This window comes from Pygocentrus nattereri, chromosome 6 (genome assembly GCF_015220715.1).
Source record: "Pygocentrus nattereri isolate fPygNat1 chromosome 6, fPygNat1.pri, whole genome shotgun sequence".
NCBI lineage: Eukaryota > Metazoa > Chordata > Actinopteri > Characiformes > Serrasalmidae > Pygocentrus > Pygocentrus nattereri.
This window is the reverse complement of record NC_051216.1, coordinates 46,438,834-46,466,316: the sequence shown is the minus strand read 5'-3', so window position 1 is coordinate 46,466,316 and position 27,483 is coordinate 46,438,834. Positions and strand designations below refer to the sequence as shown.

At 40.8% G+C, this 27,483-nt stretch overlaps 1 protein-coding gene across 1 annotated transcript; it reads right to left on the bottom strand.

Annotated features, from left to right (window-relative positions):
- On the bottom strand, positions 1–27,480 carry LOC108439510 (coiled-coil domain-containing protein 138). The gene is made up of 15 exons (XM_017717954.2): positions 27,365–27,480; positions 25,694–25,745; positions 25,363–25,477; positions 24,084–24,178; positions 23,423–23,589; positions 21,348–21,506; positions 20,543–20,662; positions 19,364–19,441; positions 18,801–18,911; positions 17,287–17,439; positions 16,307–16,414; positions 15,440–15,596; positions 9,905–10,081; positions 2,867–3,005; positions 1–1,328 (listed from the first exon to the last, which is right to left on the bottom strand). Exons 1-15 carry the CDS (start codon positions 27,437–27,439, stop codon positions 1,187–1,189), a joined length of 1,848 nt encoding a protein of 615 aa, XP_017573443.1. The 5' UTR covers positions 27,440–27,480; the 3' UTR covers positions 1–1,186.
- Between the last annotated feature and the right edge of the window lie 3 nt (positions 27,481–27,483).

The following is a 27,483-nucleotide window of genomic DNA, read 5'->3' as shown; positions in this document are numbered from 1 at the left end:
TTAAAACAGAAATAAACATTTTATTCAATAACAATTTATGGCAGTAAAAACAAACCAGACGAAGGAGACTTTCTCAAAACCACATTTATACAAATACACCAAAGGACACAAATACATGACAACTTCTCTCATGCTTAAAAATAATTTAATTTGGTTATAAAACACTATAAAAACAGCCAAACTGGCAGAGCAAAAAGAGGAGAACGCCTGCTGAAGGCACCAGAGATCGTCTTGATCAGTACATGGAGACAGACAACAAAATTCATAATTAAGCTGCAAATGGTCACAAATAATGTCTTTAATGTAGCAGCATGCCCACTAGATCACAGGACAAAAGTATTTATACTAATATAAAGTTGCGCTGTGACAAAACCTCATATCTCCAGAATGGTAACTTTACAGAAGAAAACATACTTGACGTTGAATGGAAGTCAACAGAATCATTTCTCCAAGTAATTTTTGGGTCATTGGAATTTTACTACATTGTAAAAGACAGCTGGCGTTTTCAAATTCTCTAAAGAAATGACAAAAACTGAGATCTTTGTTTTGTTTCGACAGTGATATGCTAACGTAGTGTTGAAATCCTCAAGCCTCCTGCAACCGAGAGCTGGTATAAATCTCACACAGCCTGAAAACAACATGGATATTTCTGCATTAGCTGTAACGAATGACTATGATTAAAGCATTTTAATAAAGACTCACAATAAATCAATAAATAATCACATTACAGAAATAGTACTGTGATTGGTACTTTGGCACAGTCAGACTGAAGAAGCAAGAGCTGGTATTAAAGTGTTAAAGGAATAACTTGGTGAAAAACCCGAATCATCCACGCCTCGATCACAATCAAAGGAACGTGGGCTTATTTCGTTTAAAACTGTACAAGGCTAACATAGCTAACAAAATTAAGTCATTAAAACTTCTGTATGCCAATCAGCTAGGAATGGATAACAGTAAGTCATACAGGATCATAAGGTCTATTAGAGCTACTCCACAACTCCACACGGTCTGAGACAAGTGAAGTGTGATGATACAAGCATGGAATTTGATGCTAATCGATGTACATAAGATTGCATTACTTGGAAGCTTCAGTGCAAAACTAAAGAAGCAAAACTGATCAACTACACTTCCAATTTTTGCTGACGGAGAAGCGGCTTGGAAAATGGATGGATGGATGGATGCTGCCTTAAGAGCGTGTGGGCATCCCCAGGTTGAAGAGGATGGAGCTGAGGTTGATGCTGAGGAAAGCTCGAGCCGGGTCAGCCGTCCTGTGCATTTCCTGCAGGAGCAGGTGCAGCGAACAAGCTTCGAATAGGCGCCTGTTCTTCCTGTAAACACAGATACGCACAAATAATGAGGAGTTAGAGTAGAGCTGGACTATATGGAGAAAAATAATATGCAAAATACCTCACTAATATGATGATGAATGATGAATGCTATTTATAGTCAAGAAATTATTACAATACACACACACACACACACACACACACACACACTATCTAACCCGCTTATCCTCATGGGCGCTGGGGGTGCTGGAGCTTATCCCAGCGCTCATGAAGTGGAAAGCAGGAAACACCTTGGACAGGCCGTGAGTCCATTACAAGACAGGCGCACACTCATTTACACCTAGGGGTGGTTTAGTATCTTCAGGTAGCCTGACTGCATGTCTCTGGACTGCGGGAAGAAACCCACACTGACACGGGGAGAACATGCAAACTCCACACAGAGAAGACCCTGGTTGCCCAGCTGGGGAATCGAACCCAGGCCTACATCCACCAGTATGTGACAGCCTTTCTAATGAGTGAATTCAGCTACATTAAGTTCACCCATTGCTGACACTGCTTGTATAATATCTCCAAAAAATCACGGACCAATTAAACAGGACACCATGGAGCAGCTAAAAATGTACCTAAGGTCACCATGATGCATGAGGTATAAAGCCCCCCCCCCAGAATTTGGCTGTATAGCAGTGCAGCTGGATTTCCCAGAGTGATGGAGCTCCATCCAATACCTTTGGGATGAGTTGGAGTGACCCAGAACTGACCATCCAACATCAGTACCTGACCTCACTAACACTCAATCAGATCCTCACAGCAATGTTAGGACATCTAGTGCAAAGCCTTCCCGGAAGAGTAGAGGCTGTTACTGCACCACACAAGAAACAAACACTCTATTAACCCAGAAGAAATGTAACTCTGGGTCTACAAACTTTTGGACATGTAGTTTAGCTTCTGCCTGGCATTGTTCTACATCGTCAGCTTTCAGAGTGGCTCCATTTAAGGACATATGATTCTTCTTGGATGTTAAACGTTCTCATTTTATTTTTGTTCGACTTACGTTCCCATCTGTTGCTGTACCAGTTAGAGCTAAGAGAAATTATTCTCTGTGAAAAGGTCTGCTCTGATTGGCTGTCAGCAATGTCGTGAGTATTTGCCTTCTTATATAACTGTTGCACAATGTAGCTGCAGTAAAATTACTGACGATATCAAATTTTGAATAATATCACTGATGCAAAACGCCAATACTGGTTACTTAATTATCCGCCAGCTCTAGAACCAAGTACTGAGGTGCTATGTCAAGTTTCTCCCCAGTTACAGATAAACTGAACCCTCCCTTAGCTCCAGAATGGGAGCAGATGGAATCTCAGGGGAGAGGAGGAGGAGGAGGTTTCCAAACCTCCACACTGTGCTGTGATCTCTCCTAATGAAGGTTAACGATGCTATTTAGAAAGCAAAGCTAAGCTAATGAGGGTTTCCTGTCAGCCTGTGAGCTAGGCAGCTGGAACAGGGATGACATTTGGAAAGTGCCTGAAGAAATTACACGGCTGTGATGATGTAACTCAGGGTTGGTGAGGGTGGGGGCAGACCTGATGCCAGAGAGCCTCTGGAGGAGGATGCTGAGCTTCTCCACAAGGCTGAGGTCCAAACGCGGGTTGCGGAGGAGCAGGGAGACGCAGCGAAAGAAGTGGTCAGTGCTGCAGGCCTCTAGGAAGGCCAGCTGGTGCCCTGTAGAGAAGAGCAGAACAGAACATTCCTCAGTGTCCAGAAGAAATAACAGCATTCAGTATAATCAACTGTCTCATCTGCTCACCAGCAGTGTAATTTACTCAATAATTATCCAATTTTTCTAAACTCATACAGGAGATCTGAGCCACCAGTGACTTCTGAGTTTTTAGTGTTAAACCTGAAAAGAAAAATTCTCTGGGAACTATTTTGCTGTACAATGCCCCGCATGTCCCTCTCTGCCATGACTGAGTTTTAGAATACATTTTGGGCCAAAATGTTATTGCAAACCATTAAAAACAGTTTAACCGAAACAACATTACTATGAATATGGTAATGCACCTAGTAGGCTCCTAGCACATCAGCTTAAAAAAGAGCATTCCGATCGCACCGTAAAACGTATACGCAACAAAACAGGTCAATTGAAAAATGATATACAATCACTAAAGTCCTCATTTTTGGATTTCTACATACAGCTATACACATCAGAAAATCCCTCAGAACCAGATATCCGCACATTCTTAGAAAATGTACATCTGCCTTCAATTTCTGAAGATGAAGGAACGTTTGACTTCTCCATTTACTGTGGAGGAGGTGTTGCAGGCAATCATGTCACTGTCTTCTGGAAAGGCTCCAGGACTGGACGGGTATCCTGTAGAATTCTATAAGGCTTTTTGGCCCCAAATTGAACCCCTTTTTACGCCCATGCTTGCAGACTATTTTTCGAGAATGGAATTTTTCCGGACAGCTGTGATATCTTTACTACATAAGAAAGATAAAGATGATACAGACTGTGCCTCTTTTCGACCAATTTCATTAATCCCAGTTGACTTCAAGATCATATCAAAACTATTTGCCCGTAGATTAGAAGATTTACTCCCCCAGCTTATTGGTCCAGATCAGACTGGTTTTGTGAAAGCCCGATATGCTTCAGACAATATCAGGAGATTATTAAATATAAATGACTACTCGACCCTACATGCACAACCAGTGTTATTAATATCACTTGACGCAGAAAAGGCGTTTGATAGGGTTGAGTGGTCAAATTTATTCTCCGTCCTAAAGAAATAAAGTTTTGGTGATAGGTTTATCGGGTGGATAAATCTATGTATAGTAAACCCCAATCCCAAATGTGTGTAAATGGCTCTCTTTCTGAAAAGTTTGATTTGTCTAGGGGCTGCCGTCAAGGTTGCCCATTGTCTCCGTATTTATTTAATTTGGCAGGTGAACCATTTGCAGCGGCCATACGGACTAGTAGACAAATTTCGGGAATTACTATTGGAAAGGTGGACAACAGAATATCATTGTATGCAGATGATATTATTTTGTTCTTGACCAGCCCACAGCAATCAATCTCAGCAGTACTGGATCTTATTAACACATTTGGAAAGGTTTCAGGTTATAAATTTAATTGAACAAAATCCAACGCATGTTAATTAAGCTCTCCAGTGTCTAGTGAACTTAAGAGTATGTCCCCCTTTGCCTGGACACAGGAAGGATTTAGGTATCTGGATGTGAATGTGTCCCCTAAACTTAAAGATTTATCTCGTATAAACTATACTCCATTACTTCAAAGCATTAAGGAGGAATTTGAACACTGGCACCTGCTTCCCATCTCGTTCCTTGGAAGAATCAATGTGATAAAAATGAATGTCCTGCTATGACTCAGTTATTTATTTCAGTCTTTGCCTTGTTAGTTGGATATGTAGTTTTAGATCCATAAATAAATTAATACGCTCTTATTTGGAAGAAATCCCTGCCTAGAATAGCTCTAAAAGCTTTAACCAAATCCAAAACAAAAGGGGGATTGGAACTCCAAGATTTTCAGCTATACTATTGGGCTGCTCAGGCGAAGGGTTTGATTGGCTGGTTACAGAATCGTAGATCTACTCGCTGGACAGATATTGAGGGACTTGCTGCCCTCGATTGGTCCTTATTCACTAACTGGAAAGAATATGGTATATACAAGTTTCAGAACCTGTTTAGTGACGGTTCTCTTAAACCTTCCAAAAACATTTCCAAAACAGGATTTTTATAAATACTTACAAATTCAGCACTTAATTACTACACTGGAGAAGACTGGACGTCTGTCTTTGGGGCTGTCAGGTTTGGAGAAGATTTTGGAAAGTTCTATGCCACTGAAAAGGAAAATTTCCTTACTTTATAGTGCCTTGTTAAACAACCATAGTTCCTCTTTGGCGTCACTTAAGAGTGTGTGGCAGGAAGATTTGGGATGTGTTCTCAGTGATGAACAATGGGACACTATTCGTCAGAATGTCTTTATCTCATTGTCTAGCAATTAAATATTTGAACAGAACTACAAATTCTAACACAGGATGTACCTCACCCCAGTTCGTCTAAACAAAACACACCCTAACTCATCCTCCAGATGTCATCGTAAAACGTGCTTAGGGTCATTTATTCATGTTTTTTGCTTTTGTAGGGCATTAAAACATTTTTGGAAGGAGAATCATGACTTGACTGTTAACGCTCTGGAAATTCCGACACATCTTACATCTGTATGGTACCTATTTGGTACTGATCTGGACAGGAGCTGGATCCCATGTATGTCAAGAGGATTGGCTTAATATCACATATAGCAAAGAAGGGCCTCCTGCTCAAGAGGAATCAACAAAGGCCTCCAACACTCAGTCTGTTCAAAAAATCTATGAATGAAACATCACAACTGGAACAGCTTACTTACTGTCTAAAAGATAAAGGAGACATTTTTCAGAAAATATGGGAACCACTTATGGACCTCTGACTACTTTATATAGCCGGCACTATTTGTTGTGATTGGGTAGTTTCAGGACAGGTACCTTTTTTTTTTTAACTTACATTTAAATGTATTTATTTATTTTTGTATGCAGTAACCCCCCCCCCCTTTATTTTATTTAATTTGATGGGTTTTTGTTATGAAAAAACATAAATACGATAAATAAAGAATTATTTTAAAAAAAACAGTTTAAGGATAAGACCATAATCAATGGAATTCTCCTTAAAGTAGAGACCTTTAGAAGAGTGCATGCAGGGAAATTATGAAATGTATTTTGAAAGCTTCATTCTATTTGACAACCCTGAATTCCCGCTATGCACTGAAGTAGCAAACAACAAGCCTGTCTGCCTTCATCATTTTCACTAAATTAGCTTTAAATTGGGCATGAAAGGCCTCAAATAGGGCACAATGTTGTTTCAGTGACTGAGCACTGACTTTCCGAGTCAGCCTCTGTTGTCGATCAGCCAAGACATATTTGGTGTCTGAAACTTGTTCTTTTAAGCCACTTTTCTGCTGAATGGTACCAGCTTGACTCACTTTTGGTACCAGCTACTTCACTTTCCATTGCAGATAGAACCTCCTCAGTGTAGCTGGTCATCATAGCAGCACCGAACGAAACTGCCAAGACGTGAAGGAGACGATAGTCTGGGGAAAACTACATCAGAGTTCAGACGACGAGACGATTCTGGCTGCTCAAAGGCGAGGCAAGAGGTTACGCTACCCTGGTAGCTAATGTTAACGTATGTGTTTAGCGATTCTCTCCAACCAATCAGTAGTCTGTAATGTTTATACGTCACCTTTTGGTATTGGCTCAGCTTGCAATGAACCTTGACGAAGATGGTACCAAAAAAGTACCAGGAAGCAATTTTTGCCTAATGGAAAACCAAAAAAGGCAAGTCAATACCGGTACCACGCAGTGGAAAAGCACTTAGTTTCACACTGGAGCTTCGAGGCTAATGAAGCCAACAATTAATCCAATTATCATCATGCAAACTATACCAAAATGTTGATAACAGTGCTTCATACAGCGTCAGAAAGCATGCAAATCTTTTTGAAATTACTTAGCAACTTGACACAGTTTGAGTCGAGGATGTTCAGAATTAGGCATTCATGATGTTAATTGGTGGGAATTTCCTTAAATTAGCTTGCAATTAGGCATAAAAGGCCTCAAATACGGCACAAAGTGGGTTTAGAGACTGAGCGTTGACCCTCAGTTGACCTCAGTGGTTGTCCCATGACCTACACACATCTCCGGGGGTACCAAGAGCAACAACTGAGCAGATGGTTGAGGGGTCAGACTGGCTGCTTCGTTTCACCACATCTGCCCCCCAAACGCACATCTGTGCTCCCTCATCTTCACAGGTAAGCTGATTCCCATTACACGAAGCTGAGAGAACTTCAAAGGATGTCCACCGGAGACTCCGACTGTCTCCGACTGTCGACCGTGTGCTTTTCAGGGCTGATTTAAGACGTCTCTCTTGCCGGGACACGTGGAGTACATTAAGGGCGGTTACGCCACGGAGCAGACAGTGGACGCTGAACAGGGTTTCCCCCTGGACGAGTGCAGGGGCCTAGTGGTTGACCTTCAGGTGTGAACCTGAACTTGAGCTTTCACACAGTCCCTTAATTATTCCTCTATAAAGCGCAGTAATTGCCAGGGCGGATCGGAGCGTTCCTATAAAGTGGCGCCCAGAGACTAGCAGCCCTGTTCAGTGTCACTAAAAGGAAGCTGGGAAAGGGGCGCTCCTGGAGCTCCTCGTAAACAGGTCTGCACAAACGAGCCGCTGATTAGCAGCAGTCATCGCAAGCCAGGCATGAACAGAGGAGTAACTGCAAGAGAGTGAAGGTGCAGTTGAGAAATGTGGTCTATTCCAGTGTAGCATGGGCTAGAAAGCCAGAACTCCAGAAAACACAGCAAGTCGCTGATGCCGACACTGAAACGACGATATTTACTGAACTGACGCTCAGAGATGCAGCGCAAGGGAACAAGACGCCCGTACGAGACAAACGAGTCGAGAAATCTGGACATGAAAGAACATTCACAGTTCGATTTTTCAGCCAGAGAAGCTTCTGTGCGCTGATGTGTAAACACCACAGGTTTATCTGTCCACTGTCCAGCTCCGTTTTTCACTGTTTTACACAATAAAGATATTTAACATTTACTTAAGTTGTGAAAAATGGCTCTTATTACCAATTACATAATAGTAAATACCAAATAGATACAGTAAACAAAAAAAAGTTTGCATAAGCAACAAAAAACCATAATCCACAAGTAAATGCCACCTAACCAAGCTGAGCGTGTGACGCAGAACAGAGAATTTACCAAAATAAAATATTTTTTAAATGTAACTGTTTAAATATCAGGACTTATAGGTGAGTTAGGATAGATAAGAGTTAGCATCAGTACCGTTACACCCCTAAATCCCCTGTCTTTGGGGATTTGAGATTTGAAACCCAGGCCTAAAGCGCCACACTTGCATTTCTGACTTCCAGTAACGCAAAGCTTTTCGCAAATAAAAGTAATCTCCATATTAGGGTCCAACTCGTGTAACTGGCTGAAGGTTATTAGTCTCCAGCACGCGCCTCCTCAGACACGTTAGCGGCGCTGCCCGCTGGTTAATGGAGCGGAAAGGAGCCAGGCTGATGGAAGTGTTAATGGTCTTCACTGTGCAACCATATGGGCTTAATCACGCTAATCACTCCACTCGATACGTCTATATGCTGATACTTCAGCAGCCACGCTCTCTTACAGTGCGTACACCAGATATAAAGACTTGATTAAACTCCTTGAGTAAAAGACAAACAAACCTCTTGCACGCAAAAAACGAAGAGCAGTGCTCCAAAAGTGCTTTAGTCTTTTGCTTTGTCTTCTATCTAAACCGTCATTTAAACAGAGTTATAGCGCAATAAACAGGAAAATACAAAATTAGATGGAAATGATGTAGTGTAGACATTAGAAGGGCCAAATCTGTGAGGCTCGTCCACCCGCGAGGCTTGCACATGGAAAAAAATAATAATAAAATGACGTCTCAATACAGTGTAAACAAGTTCACTGTTTTATTGTTAAACAGAAATAAACAGATGCAGAATGTTTACTTCTGTTTAAAACAGAAACGATGATCACGCTGTATTATATTCTAATGCTGATTTGATTGTAAACCTCCTCCTTCAGTCTGCTTACCGCTCCGCAATTTACCTTGAATCTCTTTGTTTAGAATCACTGGGCAGCCTTAAAATACACAAACACTCTCTGGCCACTTTATCAGAAGCCCCACTGCTGTAGCTCCACCTTGCTTTTGTGCATTTAGAGAGGTTACTCTCTGTTGGGAGGCGTCTGCCCCAAACCATAACCCCGAAATTTCAACTTGTAAAAATAACACTTTTTTTTCATTGTTGTTTTTGAGGTTTATTTTAAAGTTGGAAGAGGTTGATTTACCACTACTTTAATTTTTTTATGAAAAAACAAGAAATAAAACAAAAAAAAAATGGTGTTTCGTGTTTTCATGTCACTGAAAGCCTTATTTTAGCCACACCCCTGCATTTCAGAGCATGAAGTGAGGCTGCATCCCTGTCCCTCATGGCCACATGGTGAGCAGTTACATCCCATTGTTTTTAAGGAAATGTGTCCCAAAGTCTGAAAATCAGTGTGTAAAATTAAGAACTGTCACACAGATTTTCTGCAATTAAGTAAACTTTTTTGTGTTTTAATGAAAAACATGATGAATTTACATGTGTACAGCTGTTCAAAGCTGTGTTTGCTGGTCATGTACTGCTAGCGTTTTTGAGTTCTGCTCGAAATGAGCTAAAATTATCACTGCCGAAACAGTCACTACTGAAACACGTGGTAGTTTCAGTAGTGATATGACAGTTTTGGTAGCTACAAAATGCAATATTCAGTTTTATTTTTAATAAAATAAGCATAGTTAAGGGACAGGGTCACTCAAAGCAAAAGGATTTTAGTCTAAAGTCCAAGTCAGTTAAAAGCACCACTTTGGCAGAGTGACCCACACAGTGGACCTATAAGGAAAGTGAAGCTCATACAGGACTACCAGATAAAGGGTATCTAATAAAGTGGACAGCTGGTTTATTTGCTTGTTTTGTATTAGTTGACTTGCTCTGGACTTACGTGACTCGGCGCTCATCTGCAGCAAGACTTCTACTGCTGGTGCCAGCAAACCGGGACTGCCCGCCCTCAGCAGAGCCAAAATCGACGACGAGGCCTGGTACTTCAGGAATAACGCCTGACCCTCGTCTGTCCGCACGTCACCATGCAGGACATCCAGAGCCTGAGCCAAAATGTCCACTGCAAAAAAGACACACAAGGACCATTTCTGATTCAGCTGGAAGAGTTGGTCAACATTTTTTCACACATTATAGCAATAACCTACTAATTTTAAATTGAAATGAATTGTTAATGTAACCTAAGTGTAACAAGTTTTTATCTCAAGTAATTTTCAAACATTTCTAGTCCTTCGTTTTGGCGTTAACACAATGAGTGTGTCTCTAAGAGCTCACTAGTTCAGTGGGCAGGGTACAGCTCAGAAGGTCATTTTCTAAAGCGTCACTTTAGATTTAAAAAACCTGCCAACGATGAATATTTTGTTCTAGCCAGACAGTGGCCTAAATTACTTAATGAATATGTATGAAGGGGCACTAATCTGCTCCGCAATTGTTCCAAACATCGCAAACTGATATTCTCTCCTGATGATGGCAAGTTTTCAACCGGTCAAAACTGAAGCAGGCTTGAGGAGTATTTCACAAAGCAGGATTTCTGAATTAGCCAGATAACTTAAGCCCAAAATCGAGGACCGTCTAATATGCGTGTCCCTCAGCTTGTTTCCTATTGGTCAGGACTGACTCTGCACTTAAGATAACTGGCTAAAATGATAATTCCTGCCTTCTGAAACACCCCCTGAGCTGGATTTCAGCAGTCAGAGTGTAAAGAAAAAGAGTAAATGAGCCTGTTTTCTGGCACTAGGCTGTGTTAGCATTAGAGGTTTCGGTTCGTGCTGCTGCATACCTGCTATTCTCTGCAGGAGAGAGGTAAACCAAGCAGATAAAATCATCTGAAGAGTAATGGGCACGATAAAAACCCCTGAGAGCGGCACTAGGTGTTGGCAGCTCGGGAAAAAATGGTTTTATAGAAGCTGTAAGGCTGATACTTCCCAGATGGAGCCCTAAACTTTCCTACAGAGGACTAGCTGGCATCATAGCAGAGTCCTACTTGAGCCAAAGACACATAAAGCTGTCCTGGGTTGAGGCGGAACACTTTTCAAACTATTCTATCACTCTAGAGAGAGACAGGCCTAATAAAAGAATCTGCAGAGCGGGAGGTGATTTCTGATTGATTTTAATTCTTTGCGAAAGATTAAGGGAGTTTGGAACGGATCATCCTTTCTCCAAAAAGTCTCTAAACCATTGGTTCCAGAAGGAAAGTAGAAACATTATGTTATGCTCAGTCATCTTTCATATTTAAGAGAATAATTTGGTGGTAAATCTACTTATGCTCAGTTTCCTCTCTTACCCCAAGGGCAGATGATCACGCAAGACTCATCTGGCATCTGAAGTTTGCTTCTTTAGTCCTGCACTGGTGCTATAAGGCAATTCTTAGTGAAAACTTCCCAAGGCTCAGAACCAAAATGATCCTGTGGCATCTCTGGATTTCACTTTTTTCAGTTTCATCTTTGGAGTATCTGTACAATCAAACTCGCGTTTGGTAGGAATGCGTGTGAATTTGAGCGCAAGTATTTAATATTCTGAGAACAAATGCTTGATTTGCGGTTGACTAATCAAAAACAATTATCAGTATGATCTATATCAGGAGTCAGCAACATGTAGCTCTGGAGCAGAATTAGATTATTAGGTAATAATAAAATAATCCTCCTCTACAGTAAAATAAAGCTCTGCTGATCCTTCAACACAGTTTAACAGTAAATGGTCTTAAACGCTGGAGTTAATGTAGAACTGCTGATTCACCCTTTAACCCTGAAGATCAGTGCAGACAGCTGGTCACCATAGCAACACAGACAGCTCATAGTTGTATACTCATAGTCTCGCCCAGCTAGTAGCTACGAAGCGGCAAAGAGAGAGATTTAAGACGGACATCGATAATTTAGAGACTAATGGACTTATTAGTGTTTATAGTCACTCCACCTGGTTTCCTGATACGTTTAATCTGCAACGAGAAACTCAAACACTAAAAAGTTGCGAAGTTGAAGTCGCTTCTCATTCGCCAGCTTCTTTTTTGAATTCTCCCGTTCCACCTTAAATGGTGCAGCAGCTACAGTCTGGTGCCTCAGGCAGCATTTAAGGTGAAGCGGGAACATTCTAACAAGAAGCTGGTGAATGAGAAGCGACTTCAGCCTTGTAAAAAGCTGAACGTTGAGAGACGTTTTACAAGAAACTCTTCTAGAAACGTTTCCTGCCTGAGATGTGAGAAAAGCAGCTTGATCTCTAACTCCGCCTACAAGCACAACCCTTTGTTCATGAGCCACTGAACATTGTTGTTTTATTGGTTCCCTACCAAAAAAATCTGCATGAACTAGGGTGTGCTTCATGTGAATGAGGGACTTGTGGTTGGCGCTTGATTTCATGCACTAAAGCTGCTTCTTCATTCACGCTCAAATCTCAATTCATACAATGTTTCATGAATCAATCACAGAGTACTTTGCATGTCATTAAAGGATCAAGTCTGCACTTGTTTTAGGCAACTTTGGTAAAGCAAGTACAAAATACAACCCCATTTCCAAAAGAGTTGGGACGCTGTGCAAACTGTAAATAAAAATAGAATGCAACGATCTACAAATCATGTATACCATATTTTCAAAGGAAAATAGTACAAAGACAACATATCAAATGTTGAAACAGAAATTTTATTGTTTTTTGAAAACTATTTGCCCATTTTGAATTTGATGCCAGCAACATGTTCCAAAAAAGTTGGGGCGGGGGCCTGTTTACCACTGTGTTTCATCACCTTTCCTTTTAACAGCACTCTGTAAGCCTTTGGGAACTGAAGAGACCGACTGCTGTAGTTTAGAAAGTGAAATGTTTTCCCCGTTCTTGTTTGCATATATTTTTTCCACGTTAAATATGTTGTGTTTGAACTATTTTCAATTAAATATAGGTTTTAAATGATTTGCACATCATTGCATTTTGTTTATTGACATTTTGCCCAACTTTTTTGGAAATGGGGTTGTAGCTTACTGTGGTTCTTTCTTTTAGATAAGCTAGTAGCCCTGAAAAAAATACCAGAACAGCGGCAGGGACCGTGTCAGTTCATTATAATATGTAAGTTTAAAAAAAAACACCAAACACCAATATTTTATCGAACTCATTCGAAATCATGCAAAAATTACAGGTTTCCACTTTCAGCTCTTCTAAATAGCCTACTTGTCGCTGTACTCACAAAGAGGCAGATGCTGTACATATAAACTCTCAACATAATGTTTTCATAATAGCTGACACTTTCTTGCCATGGTGCAAACTGCATGCCTAAATCATTACACATTTCCCTCAAGTTGTAAGTTGTTAGATAATCTCTAATAGACTTGATAACATGATTTGACACTGCATGTCACATTGTTATCTAGAAATGTGGACTTATGTACAATAGCACAGCTACATACAGTAGCAGCCGCCTCAATTTGTCTGTCCGTTCTTGATTACATTTGGGGTGAAGGGAACACCATGTAAATCTGTTTTTCCCCCAAACCATTCCTTTATAGAGGTCTGTTCGGAAAAGATTAGGCTTTGTTTATTAGAAACCCCTACTTAGCCCTATAAAATCATTACAGAAACCAAAAGGAATGCTTCCCTCTGTTTTCCACGGCTCGCCTTCATGTTTTGTGTTAATCTGGGGTTCAGAAACCTGCACTTTAGCATTTGGGATTAAATGCTTTTTTACAGTGAGGTCCAGCAGGAGATCTGGAGGTACCTCCAGCTCCAGAAACAAGCAGGAACAGCTTTGGAGAAGCTTCACTGCAAAATATCAATGTCGCCATCTGTTGGATGGAGAGCAGAATCACTGTGAAGTGGCTTCAGGTAGGGCTCTATAACTTATATACATATAAAATATACATAAATGAAAAAATGGGCCAGGCCCAAAATAATAATGGTTTTTACTAACCATATTTTGAATGTTTGATCTCAAGTTAAACACAAACTAGCTCAGCTTTGTTTTTCAACTGACAACAGACTCTTCTTTCTGTAAAACGCCGTCTGCAAGTTTACCCATAAGACATCAACATTTAAGTAAATGGAAAGGAACGAGAAAAGCTACATTATCTATTTGTTTAGTGATTTGTTGTTAAGACTGTTAAAATCTTAGTGTTTTGCCAATTATTGCATCTAATTATATATTATACCAATCAGGCGTAACATCATGACCACCTCCTTGTTTCTACGCTCATTGTCCAGTTTATCAGCTCCACTGACCGTATAGCTGCACTCTGTAGTTCTACAGTTACAGACTGTAGTCCATCTGTTTCTCTGATACTCTGTTACCCTGTTCTTCAGTGGTCAGGACCCCCATGGACCCTCACAGAGCAGGTACTACGTGGGTGGTGGGTCATTCTCAGCACTGCAGTAACACTGACGTGGTGGTGTGTTAGTGTGTGTTGCGCTGGTCTGAGTGGATCAGACACAGCAGTGCTGCTGAGAATAGTCCACCAACCAAAAATATCCAGCCAACAGCGTCCTGTGGGCAGCGTCCTGTGGGCAGCGTCCTGTGGGCAGCGTCCTGTGGGCACTGATGAAGGACTAGAGGATGACCAACACAAACTGTGCAGCAGCAGATGAGCTGTCGTCTCTGACTTTACATCTACAAGGTGGACTGACAAGGTAGGAGTGTCTAATAGAGTGGACAGTGAGTGGACACAGTGTTTAAAAACTCCAGCAGGACTGCTGTGTCTGATCCACTCACACCAGCACAACACACACTAGCACACCACCACCACGTCAGTGTTGCTGCAGTGCTGAGAATGATCCACCACCCAAACAGTACCTGCTCTGTGAGGGTCCATGGGGGTCCTGACCACTGAAGAACAGGGTAACAGAGTATCAGTTAAACAGATGGACTACAGTCTGTAACTGTAGAACTACAGAGTCCAGCTATACAGTAAGTGGAGCTGATAAAGTGGACAGTGAGGGTAGAAACAAGGAGGTGGTCAGAATGTTATGCCTGACCAGTGTATATAATACACAGACATTATATTAAGCAAAAAGGCTTTACTGTAGGACTGAAAGGATTAACCATTTTACATCAGTGTACTGTAAACTGGCAATAACAGCAGTATGCTGTAAATTTATATGAACTAATTCTGATTTGTCGGTAACTGAAACAATCAGAGATGTGTGGAAAGTGTAGACTGTAAATAATGAACCAATATCAAATTTGTATTTGTAAGTAGAAGAGAAAATACTTCATTATGATTTGCATTTGACAAAATTATTCTGCAGAAACAAAAACATCCCTTACATTTTGCCGTTTTTTTTTTTTTATTTCTTACATCAAAAGAAACAAAAAAGTCAGAAGTGCTGGTTTGAACTTGTCAATACAAAATGCCTATCAGATGTAAGTCACTACTGGGGAATGAATTATTTCGTTATACTTGAACGTTACAGTAAAACATCAATAATGAGTTAAAGCAGGAAAGCTCCTCACCCTGGCTGATGGTTTTGAGGATGATGAGGGTAGATAAGAAGCGAGTGTGGAGGCAGGATGTCCTAAATAGTGGACTGACCCTGGCCTTACTGCCCTCTCCTGGCCCACGAGACACCTCCTCCCCCAGCCTCCTCAAAGTAGACGTTAATGGAGGATGCTGGAGAAATGCAAAAAGCATCCACATCAGATGACCATTAAGTAAGAGAAGTCTACTCTCAAAGCTAAAGCTAAAATTTAAACAAATGTAATGAACACTTTTTTTCTTAGTCCACTCATTGGCCACTTTATTAGAAACTTCACCCTATAGGTCCAAATAATGGTCACTTTATTAGAAACCCACCTCACAGGTCCACATACTGGTCACTTTATAAGACACACCACTCTTACAGGCCCATTCGCTGGCCATTTTATTAGAAACTTCACCCTACAGGTCCACATACTTGTCACTTTATTAGACCTACTTATCTTATAGGTCCACTCATTGACCACTATGTTACAGGCCTGCTCACTGGCCACTTTTCTAGAAAAATCTACCTTATAGGTTCACTCAATGGCCACTTTATTAGAAACACTTACCTTATTAGGCCCACTCACTGGCCACTTTATTAGAAACACCTACCTTGTGCTTCCACTAACTGGCCACTTTATTAGAAACACCTACCTTGTGCTTCCACTCACTGGCCACTTTATTAGAAACACCTACCTTCTCGCTCCATTTTATTGGTCTACAATCACAAACCGAGCAGCTCCGTGGTCAGAAAGCGATCGCTGATGAAGGACTAAGGGATGGCTAACACAAACTGTGCCTAAACAAATGGGCTTCGCCGCTGCTGTGGAGCGGTAAGAGTGCAGCTGTGGCTGCAGTACCTGTGCATTGTGCTCCAGCTGTGCGAGGATGCAGTAGATAAAGCGCAGTAATGGCAGCTGCAGAGAAAGTTCGGCCTGCTGGAGCTGCTCCACCAGCACAGGAAGAACCTGCAGGGACACAAGACGGACCACAGGAAACAGGAGAACAAAAGTGTCAGCCCGCACCACATGAGACTTTTTCAGTCTTTTAGCCAACTAGAGCATGACTGGGTGGGCACTGAGGCATGTGTAAGCAATCACACTCAGGTTAAAAAGCCCATTGTTGCACCAACTCAAAAAAAGAGAAAGGAAAAGAAAACCAACAGTCTTCGTTCATTTTGGGCGTGCTTAAACATGCAGGTGTGTCTCTGTTTGGGGGGCTTCCCACATTTACATCACAGGCCAAAAGTTTGAAAGTGAGCAGTGAAAATTAAAAAAAAAAAGTCTGTCTTCCAACAACCGACGCAACAAGAAGCATCTTTATGTACAACAAATATACTGTTGTTTGTTAGGGGTGGGCAATAAGATGATGAAACGCTGTCATTATTATGATCAATTCTGTCCTGATGTGCTTGTTTGCAAACCTGCCTTGACTAGCAAACCAAAAGTGGGCGTGGCTTTGCCAGAAATGAGTGTGAGGTGCTGGAAATGGGTACATTTACTGTCTGCAATAACAGACTCATCAAGAAATGTTAACATTAATAACAAGACGTTAGTGGAATGTAATTTAGGCAGCCAATCAGCAGTCTAGATTATTAAACAAGCAAGGCTCTAAATGACTGAATACTTGTGTACTGATATTCAATACCAAGAAATTATCCACACTTGATAGTACTGAAGTAATTCAGTAAGTACCATGAAAGTACTGAATTTTGATACCTGGCTTATATTTTATTGTGAAAATGGTTTTAAATCTTCTTTTTCCATATAACCCACTTTTACTGTGCATTAAATAATTGTTTTTACAAACTTACTGCTAAGCTCTGCAAACTCAGACAAACCTTGGAGCATCGCTCATGTAGAGTTTGATATGGAACTCCATACTGATCAAACTCCCTCTCGTTTTTCCCCTGTTCTGATCCCCCCAGCTGGCCGTCCACTACCCAGTCAAGCAGAGTGGCCAGCAGCTTCACTGTGGAGGAGCTAAGAGGGCCCTAGCATGGGGAAAGAAAAGAAAAAAGCGTTCATTTTTAGCTGTAACTCCAGTGTGTGGGGTGTGTAGGGTCATTAAGTGATGTGTAGTAGACTAGCGAAGAAAAACAATCCTGATTAAACAATTTAATGACAGTGAGTTAGAGGCAAAGCACGCTGATTGCGCTAAAACAGTCTTTCCTAAAGTTGTATTGGGTTTCATGGTAATCAATCCTAGCCCCTTAAAAAGGATCTACAGTGTTAACGAAATAAGGAATCTACTGCATCTGTACTGTTCAGTTTATGACCCCTCACATCAAACAAAAAAAAAACCTGTCCACTCAACAATCACTTGGAAGAGGTGAATTCTTCAAAAAAAAGCGTGTTTGTAAATTAGGCTGTGAATAATTGGTTCCTTCACAGTTGGGACAAGTTTTCCAGAGGGAAGTGGTAGCTGACCTTTCACAGGCGCAGTCTCATCACCATGGATACCAGTAAACCTTAGAGAAAGCAAAGTAACCAGAACCGCTTTTGTCTGTGTTACTCCAGTGTTGGAAAGTTGGATAAAACTTTCTAAAAACACAGCAAGGTGGAACATGTCCAGGGTGGTAGATATAGAGCATGGTGGAACAAATACAGGAATGTAGATGTAGAACACGGTGGAACGCATACATGATGGTAGATGTAGAACGTGGTGGAACACATACAGGGTGGTAAATATGGTGGAACACATACAGGAATGTAGATGTAGAGCATGGTGGAACACATACAGGATAGTAGATACAGAACATGCTGGAATGCATACAGGATGGCAGATGTAGAACGTGGTGGAGCACATTCAGTAGGGTAGATATAGAACATGGTGGAACGCATACATGATGGTAGATGTAGAACATGGTGGAACACATACAGGACAGTAGATACAGAACATGCTGGAACGCATACAGGATGGTAGATGTAAAACGTGGTGGAACACAGAGAAGGGCAGATATAGAGCATGGTGGAACACACAGGATAAAAGATATAGAACATGGTGGAACACACAGGTTGGTAGATGTAGAACATGGTGGAACACAAACAGGATGGCAGACATGAAAGACAGTAGAACTCATACAAGACAGCAGATATAGAACATGATGGAGCTCATACAAGATGGTAAAACACGGTGGAACACATACAAGATGGTAGATATAGAAGACAGTGGAACTCAAACAAGAGGGTAGATATTGAACATGGAACTCAAACAGGATGGTCGAATGGTGGGTAGCAGTGGAACAAAGGTAGAACACATACAGAATGGTAGATGCAGAACATGGTGGAACTCATACAGTAACTCTTACAAGATGTTTGATATAAAACACACGGAAACCATGGAAGGACCTACCTTGCTAGCTTTGACTGAAGGCTGAGATCCAGCCTGTTTGGAAGCTTTGTGGTCAAACGCCTTTGGCGCAATGTTTTCACGACCTCTGTGCGCCATGCCATCATACTTTCTCTATTGAAGATATAATACATACACAAGGTTACACTTGCTAAGGTCTCCAAACAAGACAATCTCAGTTCTGATGGTTTTACAGTCTTCTGGATTAGCCAGTAGCAGCCTTATCCTGCTAACACATACACAGAAGACTAAACACTAGCACCAGTTGGGAAAGGTGGTAAGCTGGGGGCACCAGAACTAACTGACGCTTATACCCCACCAATTAGCATGGTGCTAAACACACGCTTAGATGGTTTCATGCATTTAGCACTATATAAACTGGTGAGGTACTAGCTTCCATTAGTTGTTAGTTACACTAGCCTCATAGCTTCAATGCAAAAACTAAGGACGCAAACTTAAGACACCCAACATGCCTTGGCTGATCGACTACACTTGGGGTGAAACTGTAAATTAGATTTTTGGCAAAATTAATTCCTTAAATGTAACAGTAAACGGACTGCTGTTACCTGCAGATTGTCCAGACGAGCTTGTACTTTCCGTGACTGGCCCTCTAACCGCTTGTTCTGCTCACTCACTTCATTCAGCTGCACACAGAAATCATACACCTCATGCATCAAACCCAGTCGTATATTTCAATCACAGCATAAAAAGTCTTAACCACAATTTTATTTAATCACGTTCTTTAGGATTTCAAAAAAAAATACAATTAACTCAGTACAGTTTAAACCTATGGCACCTCTTCTGGTAGAACGTCCTGGAAAGCCCCTTCCGGATAATGTTTGTTGTAGAGGTCTGCGCAGGACTGTTTTTTTCTCCAGTCCCGCTCCCACCCGCTCCAGTGAAATGACCTCCCACTCCCGCAGAAAATTGGTATCATTTCTCCTACTCTCGCCCGCAACCGAAACGATTCCCCGCCCGTGCAGATACATATCTGACACAGTCTAATCACAAATTATGCATTATGCTCTGCTGAAATAACACAGCAGTCAAGGTAATCAGGCTCACTGTGAAAATCACCAAATGGCATTTATTTCCCAGTTAACACAGAGCAGGGAGTAAACTACAGTGCGGGTGATGTTGGTGCTTGCTGGGCAGCTGTAGCCATCGGACTGGACGCTCCACTCTCTCTCTAATGCAAGTGCTACAGCTCGGACAGGCTGGTCGTTCATACACACAGCATTTGTGTTTTGGAGCAGTGAGAAAGTTACAGATATTCCTTTTTCCAGACAGACAAATAGTCACATCAGTCACTCTGCTCAATGAAAATATTATTCATAAATGCACACAGTATATTTTTTTTTTTATCCTTGACAGCATTCTGTCTTGTGATTAGGCCAAAGTTTCAAGACTGGTGGTCCAACTGGGAATCTGTTAAACATTCCGTGTTTCTAACTAGTATTTTGTCATTAATTAAATAAAAATGACCTTTTTAAGTTTTTATACAGTCTTCTGTTTAACGTTTGTCGATATATAAGGCTCATTTCAGTGTATTTAGCTGCGTGAAGCACACGGCATGCCCCGAGTTCTCTGAACACCGCGGAGCTACTACTGAAAATCAGTCCTGCACTGCAAGATACTGTCGCAAGATATTGTCCCACGGTTCCCAGTAGTGCAGACCTCTAGTTTGTTGTAAAAAGCCCTACACATGTGAAGACCTGAACTGAGTCAGACTGAAAAATGATTACCTGTTTCTTCATGGTATCATTCAGCTCCTTAATGGAATCGAAACTGGATTTGATCCTTTTATTCTCTTTGGTCTTTTCTTTGAGGTCTGCCCTCAGCTTCTCCATCTCCTGCTGGTATTGCTTTAGAAGGGAAATAAAAAGTAAAAAAAACTTGAAATAAACAATATAAACGTACTGACACGAGATCAGGTCCTACATGGACACATGTCTATTTCAGTCATTAAACCAGAGTCATCAGTCAGGTTTCAGAACAGAGCTTTTAAAAAATTTCCAAACACTGAATCCACAATGACTGTATGGTTTCTGAATTTAGTTTAAAGAGGCATTTCGGCCTGAAACTAGAGTTTAACATGCTTTTTGTATTCTGCATTCTGTAGCGCAGCATTCCAGGGTGACAAAATTCACGATCTTCTATGCTTTTCTTGACATCTATCAGTGCAGAAGAAGAGCTTTCATTTTCTCATTTATCTCCAGAACGTCTTACAATGCTCAAGTTAAACACTGATGAATGTTTAATTAAGAAATCCTTCAGAAATTGGGGATCCAAGGTGCTTTATTCTTCTAAGACTACAGCAGTTTAGCCCTGTCCATTCACCCTAAAGTTATGAGTTTTTCAGCCCAGACTGACATTTAAATACAAATAATTACACAGCAGCCAATCAGAACACAGTTCAGTCTTAAAGGCACAGTACAAAAACATCCTGTTTTTGAAAAAGGTTACATAAACAAACAAAAAAAGCACGAGAAAAATGTAGGGAAGAAGGCCCTTGCAGGTAATCAGACAGTGAGTGTGCTGAAAGTGAACCTGCTGCAGGTTGTTGATGCGGCTCAGCACCTCCTCCTCCACCCCCTGCAGTCTGTGGATGGTGTTTTGGTGCTGGAGAAGTTGTTTCTCTCTCTGCTGGAGCTGCTGCTCGCGCTCAAACAGCTCTGCTGCCCAGACCTGCTGACTCAGCCTCTCTGCCTGGACACATACACAGTGAACATACTTTTCAACAGTTAATCAAAAAATCGAATTCACCCCAAATGTAGTCAATCAACCAAGACACGTTTGGTGTCTGAAATTGTGCCTCTTTATTTTTGCTTTGGAGCTACGAGGCTAATGTTGCTCACAAGTAACAGAAGCTTATTATCCATCAGTGCTAGCTGTACGCCTAATTCACCCCACAACTGCCTCAAGCTGTGAGGGGTTGTTGATTAACCTCTGATAGACTTGCTGACAGAAGCAACAATCACTACAAACAGCACAATGTTAGAATGACATCACTGCCAAAACTGCACATATATATTATTAGAGTGCTTGAAAAAGCGCCCTATTGTTATCTCTATTGTTATCTCTATTGTTATCTCTCATATTTCTTCTTATTCTTCTTCCACACTTTTCTGCGATTAATACAGCCCGAACTGATTAATACAGCCCGATTGACACAAGATCAGGTCCTACTTTTGATTTTATGCAGCGAAGCTCTAAATTCCCCAGCTAATGGCAATACTAATGATGCATTGCACTCACTGAAGACAGCAAGACTAAACGAAATAGTGGCTAAATTAAATGTTTTAACATATTTCCTGTGGCAGCCATTCCACCCGTCATTTATACTGAGATTTCTTATCCAGTGCGAATTTGTCATAAACATTACAGACGTCCAGTGCAAAACTGGCATTAGCCCATGTACACATAGAAAACTAATCCCACCCAAACAGGGCTTTTAAAGGCAAAAAAAACAACTTAATATCATACATAAGCATTAAAGAATCATCATCCTTAGCAAATAAAGACTCAAAACCTGCCTCGAGTTTTTTGGTCCTAACTAAAACGCAGATGGAGAATTTTCTGGCCAAGCTGGACCCAACCTGAGACACAGCATTGCATTTTGCATCTCAACCGTGCCCGACTTCCACACTGACCCGAGTACAAACAAACAAGCTTATCATCACCCGAAAGGCAGAATAAAATCTGACAGGTTCAATTCTGCTGTAAAAAATCCATCAAATAACGCTAAAGGCTATAGTGATAAGATAACACTTAACATTTATGTCAGTTCATAGCCAATAAGGTAAGCTAACTGGCAAGCAAGGTAACTACTTAACCAAATTGGACGCTTTTGAGTTAAAATTAACATAAAATTGATTTTCATTAAATCATTAATAGTCATCATTTGATGTTATTATAAATGGTTCCAGCTGTCACTCGAGCAGGCGGGAAACCAACTAGATCTGGTTGCTTCCTTCACCTTGTTCATGTTTGGGTCAGTTGTTGTTTTTGAATGTGCAGTTGGACAACACCTTTAAAAAGTGCTTCTATATTAAAGCCTGTAATGAAATGTGTGTCTTGTGCATGCTCATGGTCATATAACAAAAATTACCCACACAAATTCTTGAAGTTATTGACCTGTTTTTCCAACCAACCTCATCATGGTTAAATAGGCCTCCTTTTGTATTAATGCAGCAATTATACTTTTATCTTTGCTGTTGTGGCGTAATGCTGACTTATCCTATTTCTACCTTTAGAACATCTTGAGCATATATCATATAAATAAGACTAAACTTCTGGCTGTGCTAATTTACACTTTCCTGAATCGATTCAACCTTTATGTCCCATTTTCTCTCAAGCGTGGGCCTCACGGACGCCAGCGTGCCAGATTAGTAAACCGTAAAGCAGCGAAAGTATTGAAGAATATAGTAATGAGTAAAACTAAAGGAGGGGAATGCAGGGTAATGTGTTAAAAGTGGGAGGCAGGCGGTAAAATTTGAACCTAACCCAGGCCCAATACATACTCAAGAAAGCACACTGAGTACAGACGAATATTCTGAGCTGTAAACTGGTCCCATGTTTTCTCAGAACCAGGGTAATGGGTAAAGTGGGTAAAATGGGACTACCTGCAGTTTCTCATAGATCTGGACCATCTCCTGGTACACCTGTCCTATAGGTGTTGGGCTTCTCATTAAACCCTCAGTTTGGTCCCTCAGTCTCTCTCTGCCAAACCAGCCCGGCTCGGTCACGCATGAGCTGGAGCTGCACGCCAGGTTTGAGGGCAGCGTCACGTCTAGAGGAAGAAATATAAATGAATATTCAGAATGAAATTGTAATAAAAATAATCTTCAGAATGATGTTCTAATAAAATTAACATCCACATTGAAAGTCTAATCAAATTAATATCCAGTTTTAATGAAATATCTATAATACAGTTCTAATAAAGGTAATATCCAGAATTTAATTTGAATAAAATGTAAATCCAGAATGACGTTCTAATAAAATTAATATCCAGAATTAAGTTTTAATATAGTGAATATTCAGAATGAAGTTCTAATAAAACTAATACCAGAATAAAGTTCTAAAATCATTCATATTCACAAAGAGGTTCTAAGAAAAACAGTGTCCAAAAGGAGGTCCTCATGAAATGAATACTCAGAATAAAATCGTAACACAATGAATGTCCAGAGTGAAGCTACAATAAAATCAGTGCGCAGAATAACGAGTGATACTAAACTTGTACTTATTCGTGCTGTTTGACGTCACTGTGAGTGGCTGAAATCGTACCTGTCTCTGTGCACAGGATGTTGGTTTCCTCAAAGGAGTTTATTTTCTCACTGAGCTCGTCTTCACTGCCAGGAACACTCTGAGTGGAGTCAAGTCTGAGTAGAAGTTTGACAAGGTGCGAGTTCACTATAGTGCATTATGATAATCATAATTACAGGAGTACTACATTCCAAAAACATTGAAAAACTACAGTTTTGTAGTTTTTATTCAATGTTTGCAGAAATGAACTGTTTCTTAAACAATTTTAAATTCAACAATTGGTAAAGAATTTAATAATAGGACCTGGAAATATTAACAATATCCATCAAATATATCATATAAAATGAGTACAATGATGGAATTAAGCACAACAATGAAAACATAATTAAGCCATAGAACACGAGAAGGAGTGTGTCATCGTAAATAACATCATGATGATCTGCAACCAAATCGCAGCCGTGATGTTACAGCGATAACACACTCCCTTTCATGTTCTATTGCTTTCATACCAAACTTAATTCAAAATTGGGGGCGGTCAAGGGCTGGAGGTTAGGGAACCGGCCCTGTGACCAGAAGGTCGCTGGTTTGATGCCCAGAGCTGACAGTAATTGACTGAAGTGCCCTTGAGCAAGACAACTGACCCCCAGCTGCTCTCTGGGTGAGTGTGCTCACTGCCCTCTAGTGTGTGTGCTCACTAGTGTGTATGTGGTGTTTCACTTCACGTTTGGGTTAAATGCAGAGGTGAAATTTCCCCGCTGTGGGACTAATAAGGGTCACGTAATCTTAATCTAAAAGTGCTTGGGAGGACGCTTTGGGTATGGAGTTGTCGGAAGAGGTATGGGACACTATACTTTCTAGGATACATTCATCCTCAACCTCTGCAAGACATGGTCTGCTCCAATTTAAGGTGACACACATATGTGCCCCCCCTCCTTTTTTATTTTATTTATATTTATTTATTCTTTCTAACTCCTTTGTTTATTTTATTTTTTATTGTCTTGTACAGTATTTGAATAAGTCACTGTCTGTTATTAGTGTAAAAATGTAAAAAAGCAATAAAATATACCTCGTTTTAAAAACGTTCACATGGCTTGAGCGTCTCCTACAGCTGTCAAAGTCGTCGCTTAGCAACGGCGTCTCAGTGGAGTACAGTGTTTGTGGAAAACCCGTGATGTTAAGGCGAAATAACAGCAGGGTTAGAACGCTGCTCAACCAATCAGCTTGCAGGGCCGGATCTAACTGCTGGATAATGTCATATCGCTCACCCAAGAAGAAAATTCAGTTCCAAACGCTCACTTACCTCTGAGGTCGACTTGAGACGACCTCTAAGAGGTCCTTGAGGGCTCTGTCATAAGATTTCATCTCCCGGGACCTGGATGAATTTTTGTGTCCATCCTTTCTGCTGACCACGGCGTCTGTGGACACAGTTTCAGAACATTTCACAATCAAAGTTTCAGTCACCAAGTAAGAAATCAGGGAAACAAAGAATTCCAAGGAATATAATTTAGATCTCGAGGAGCATAACTTGACCAAGATATTTGCAATTACGGTAATTTACTAACTTTTTTGCGTCCAAAATATTTTGAACGAGTGATCGGTTTCAAAAAATTTCAAACATATGGAACACCTACCATGCTTTGCAGGCTTTTCGTCATCCTCTCCACTTAACACTGGGTCAGAAACCTGGTGGTCAGAGGAACGACTTACAATTAAAGCTGGGAAACAGCTAAAACGTGTTTTTTAGCCAGCCTGAGGTACAAACTAATTAAACTAGTTTAGAACTTTAACTTAGCGAAAGTGAAACATTACACACATTTCAGTACATTCACTTAGGCTGGCTAATGTTGGCTGTTAAACACATTTACATACATTATGCTATTGTTACGTGGTGCTTAAATATATTGCTTTGCCTACTGCTAGCTGTTATTATGTAAGCTGTTACTTAACCCACACTAATCAGCACTTAAACAGATTAATAATGTTAACTCATTCACACATTTCTGCCATTAATATACAGTCACATAACTTTTAACACAGCTTTTGTTAACCGTCAAATGGGAAATTCCCTGAATTTTATCAAAACTTTTGTATAATTCAATCGTTGAGACCAAGAGTCATTCAGAGGTTGTGTTGTGATGTCTACAAAACAAATAAGTTATACTTTTTTCAATCCCACAACCGGGGAAATTCCACCTCCGCATTTAACCCATCCGTGAAGTGAAACACCACACACACACTAGTGAATAGACACACACACTAGGGGGCAGTGAGCACACTTGCCCAGAGCAGTGGGCAGCCCTATCCACGGCGCCCGGGGAGCAATTGGGGGTTAGGTGTCTTGCTCAAGGACACCTCATTCATGTGCTGTCGGCACTGGGGATCCAACCGGCGACCTTCCGGTCACAGGGCCGGTTCCCTGACCTCCAGCCCACGACTGCCAAAATATAGCCATTTTATAGATCTGCACGTCATGAATGGATTTTTAAAAATATTTTCTGATGCCAAAATCTTCTCAAAACCGTCAAAAATTATTGTATCAGACATCCTTTCATGTAATACATTTCTGTGAGGGAGCTTTCAGAGGTGGACGTCTGGTTCCTATCACCACTGCAGTGTCCGCTCTCCAGTGTCTCTAGGATGTGGTATTTCACACCAAACCGCTCTGAATGACTCGGCTTACCTCTCAATGCAGAAAAAATGTTGGAATAAATATATTTAATATATATTTAAAGCACAATTCACTAATGACAGCTGTCTGGAAAGTACTGTAGCTAAATAACGCATTTATAATAATAAATGCTTAAACTACCTGCACAATATTAACTGCGGCGCATTTTAACACGTTGTACAGACGAATAAAATGAGATTTAGCCACTTGTGACACTAACCGTGAGCTTATGTTTACACTACGAATAAATAACAGACTTAGACAAAGTCCTAAGTTCCTAAAGTGTTCATAATAATGAAGGAATAAAATAATAATAATAAAATCAAGTCCCCTCCGCCGTCGTCCCATTTAACGTCCTTTTACTGGCGCTAAAGAAGCTAAAGTTAACTTCTCGTTCGAATTTCCACGGTCCACCTTAAATGGTGCGGCGGTTAACTACAGTCTTTGGCGCCTGTTAAGTTACCGCTGCACCATTTAAGGTGGAACGGGGAAGTTGGAACAAGAACAAATAAACAGATAGCGTTAAACGGACAGCGACAGTTAGCTTAGCATCTGTCGTTAGCTTCAACGAATCTAAATCAGTTGCGGAGGTGTTTTCATGCCTTCTCACAATTTAAATCAAATGAATAAATACCCGTTTCCTTCTCTCTAAATACTTTTTCTTCAAAATTTCTACTTTTAGGTTTAAATCCGTGTCGCGGCTGCTCATCTTCAAACTCGCCGCCAGCGCTGATGTTGCTGAGCAACAGGTTT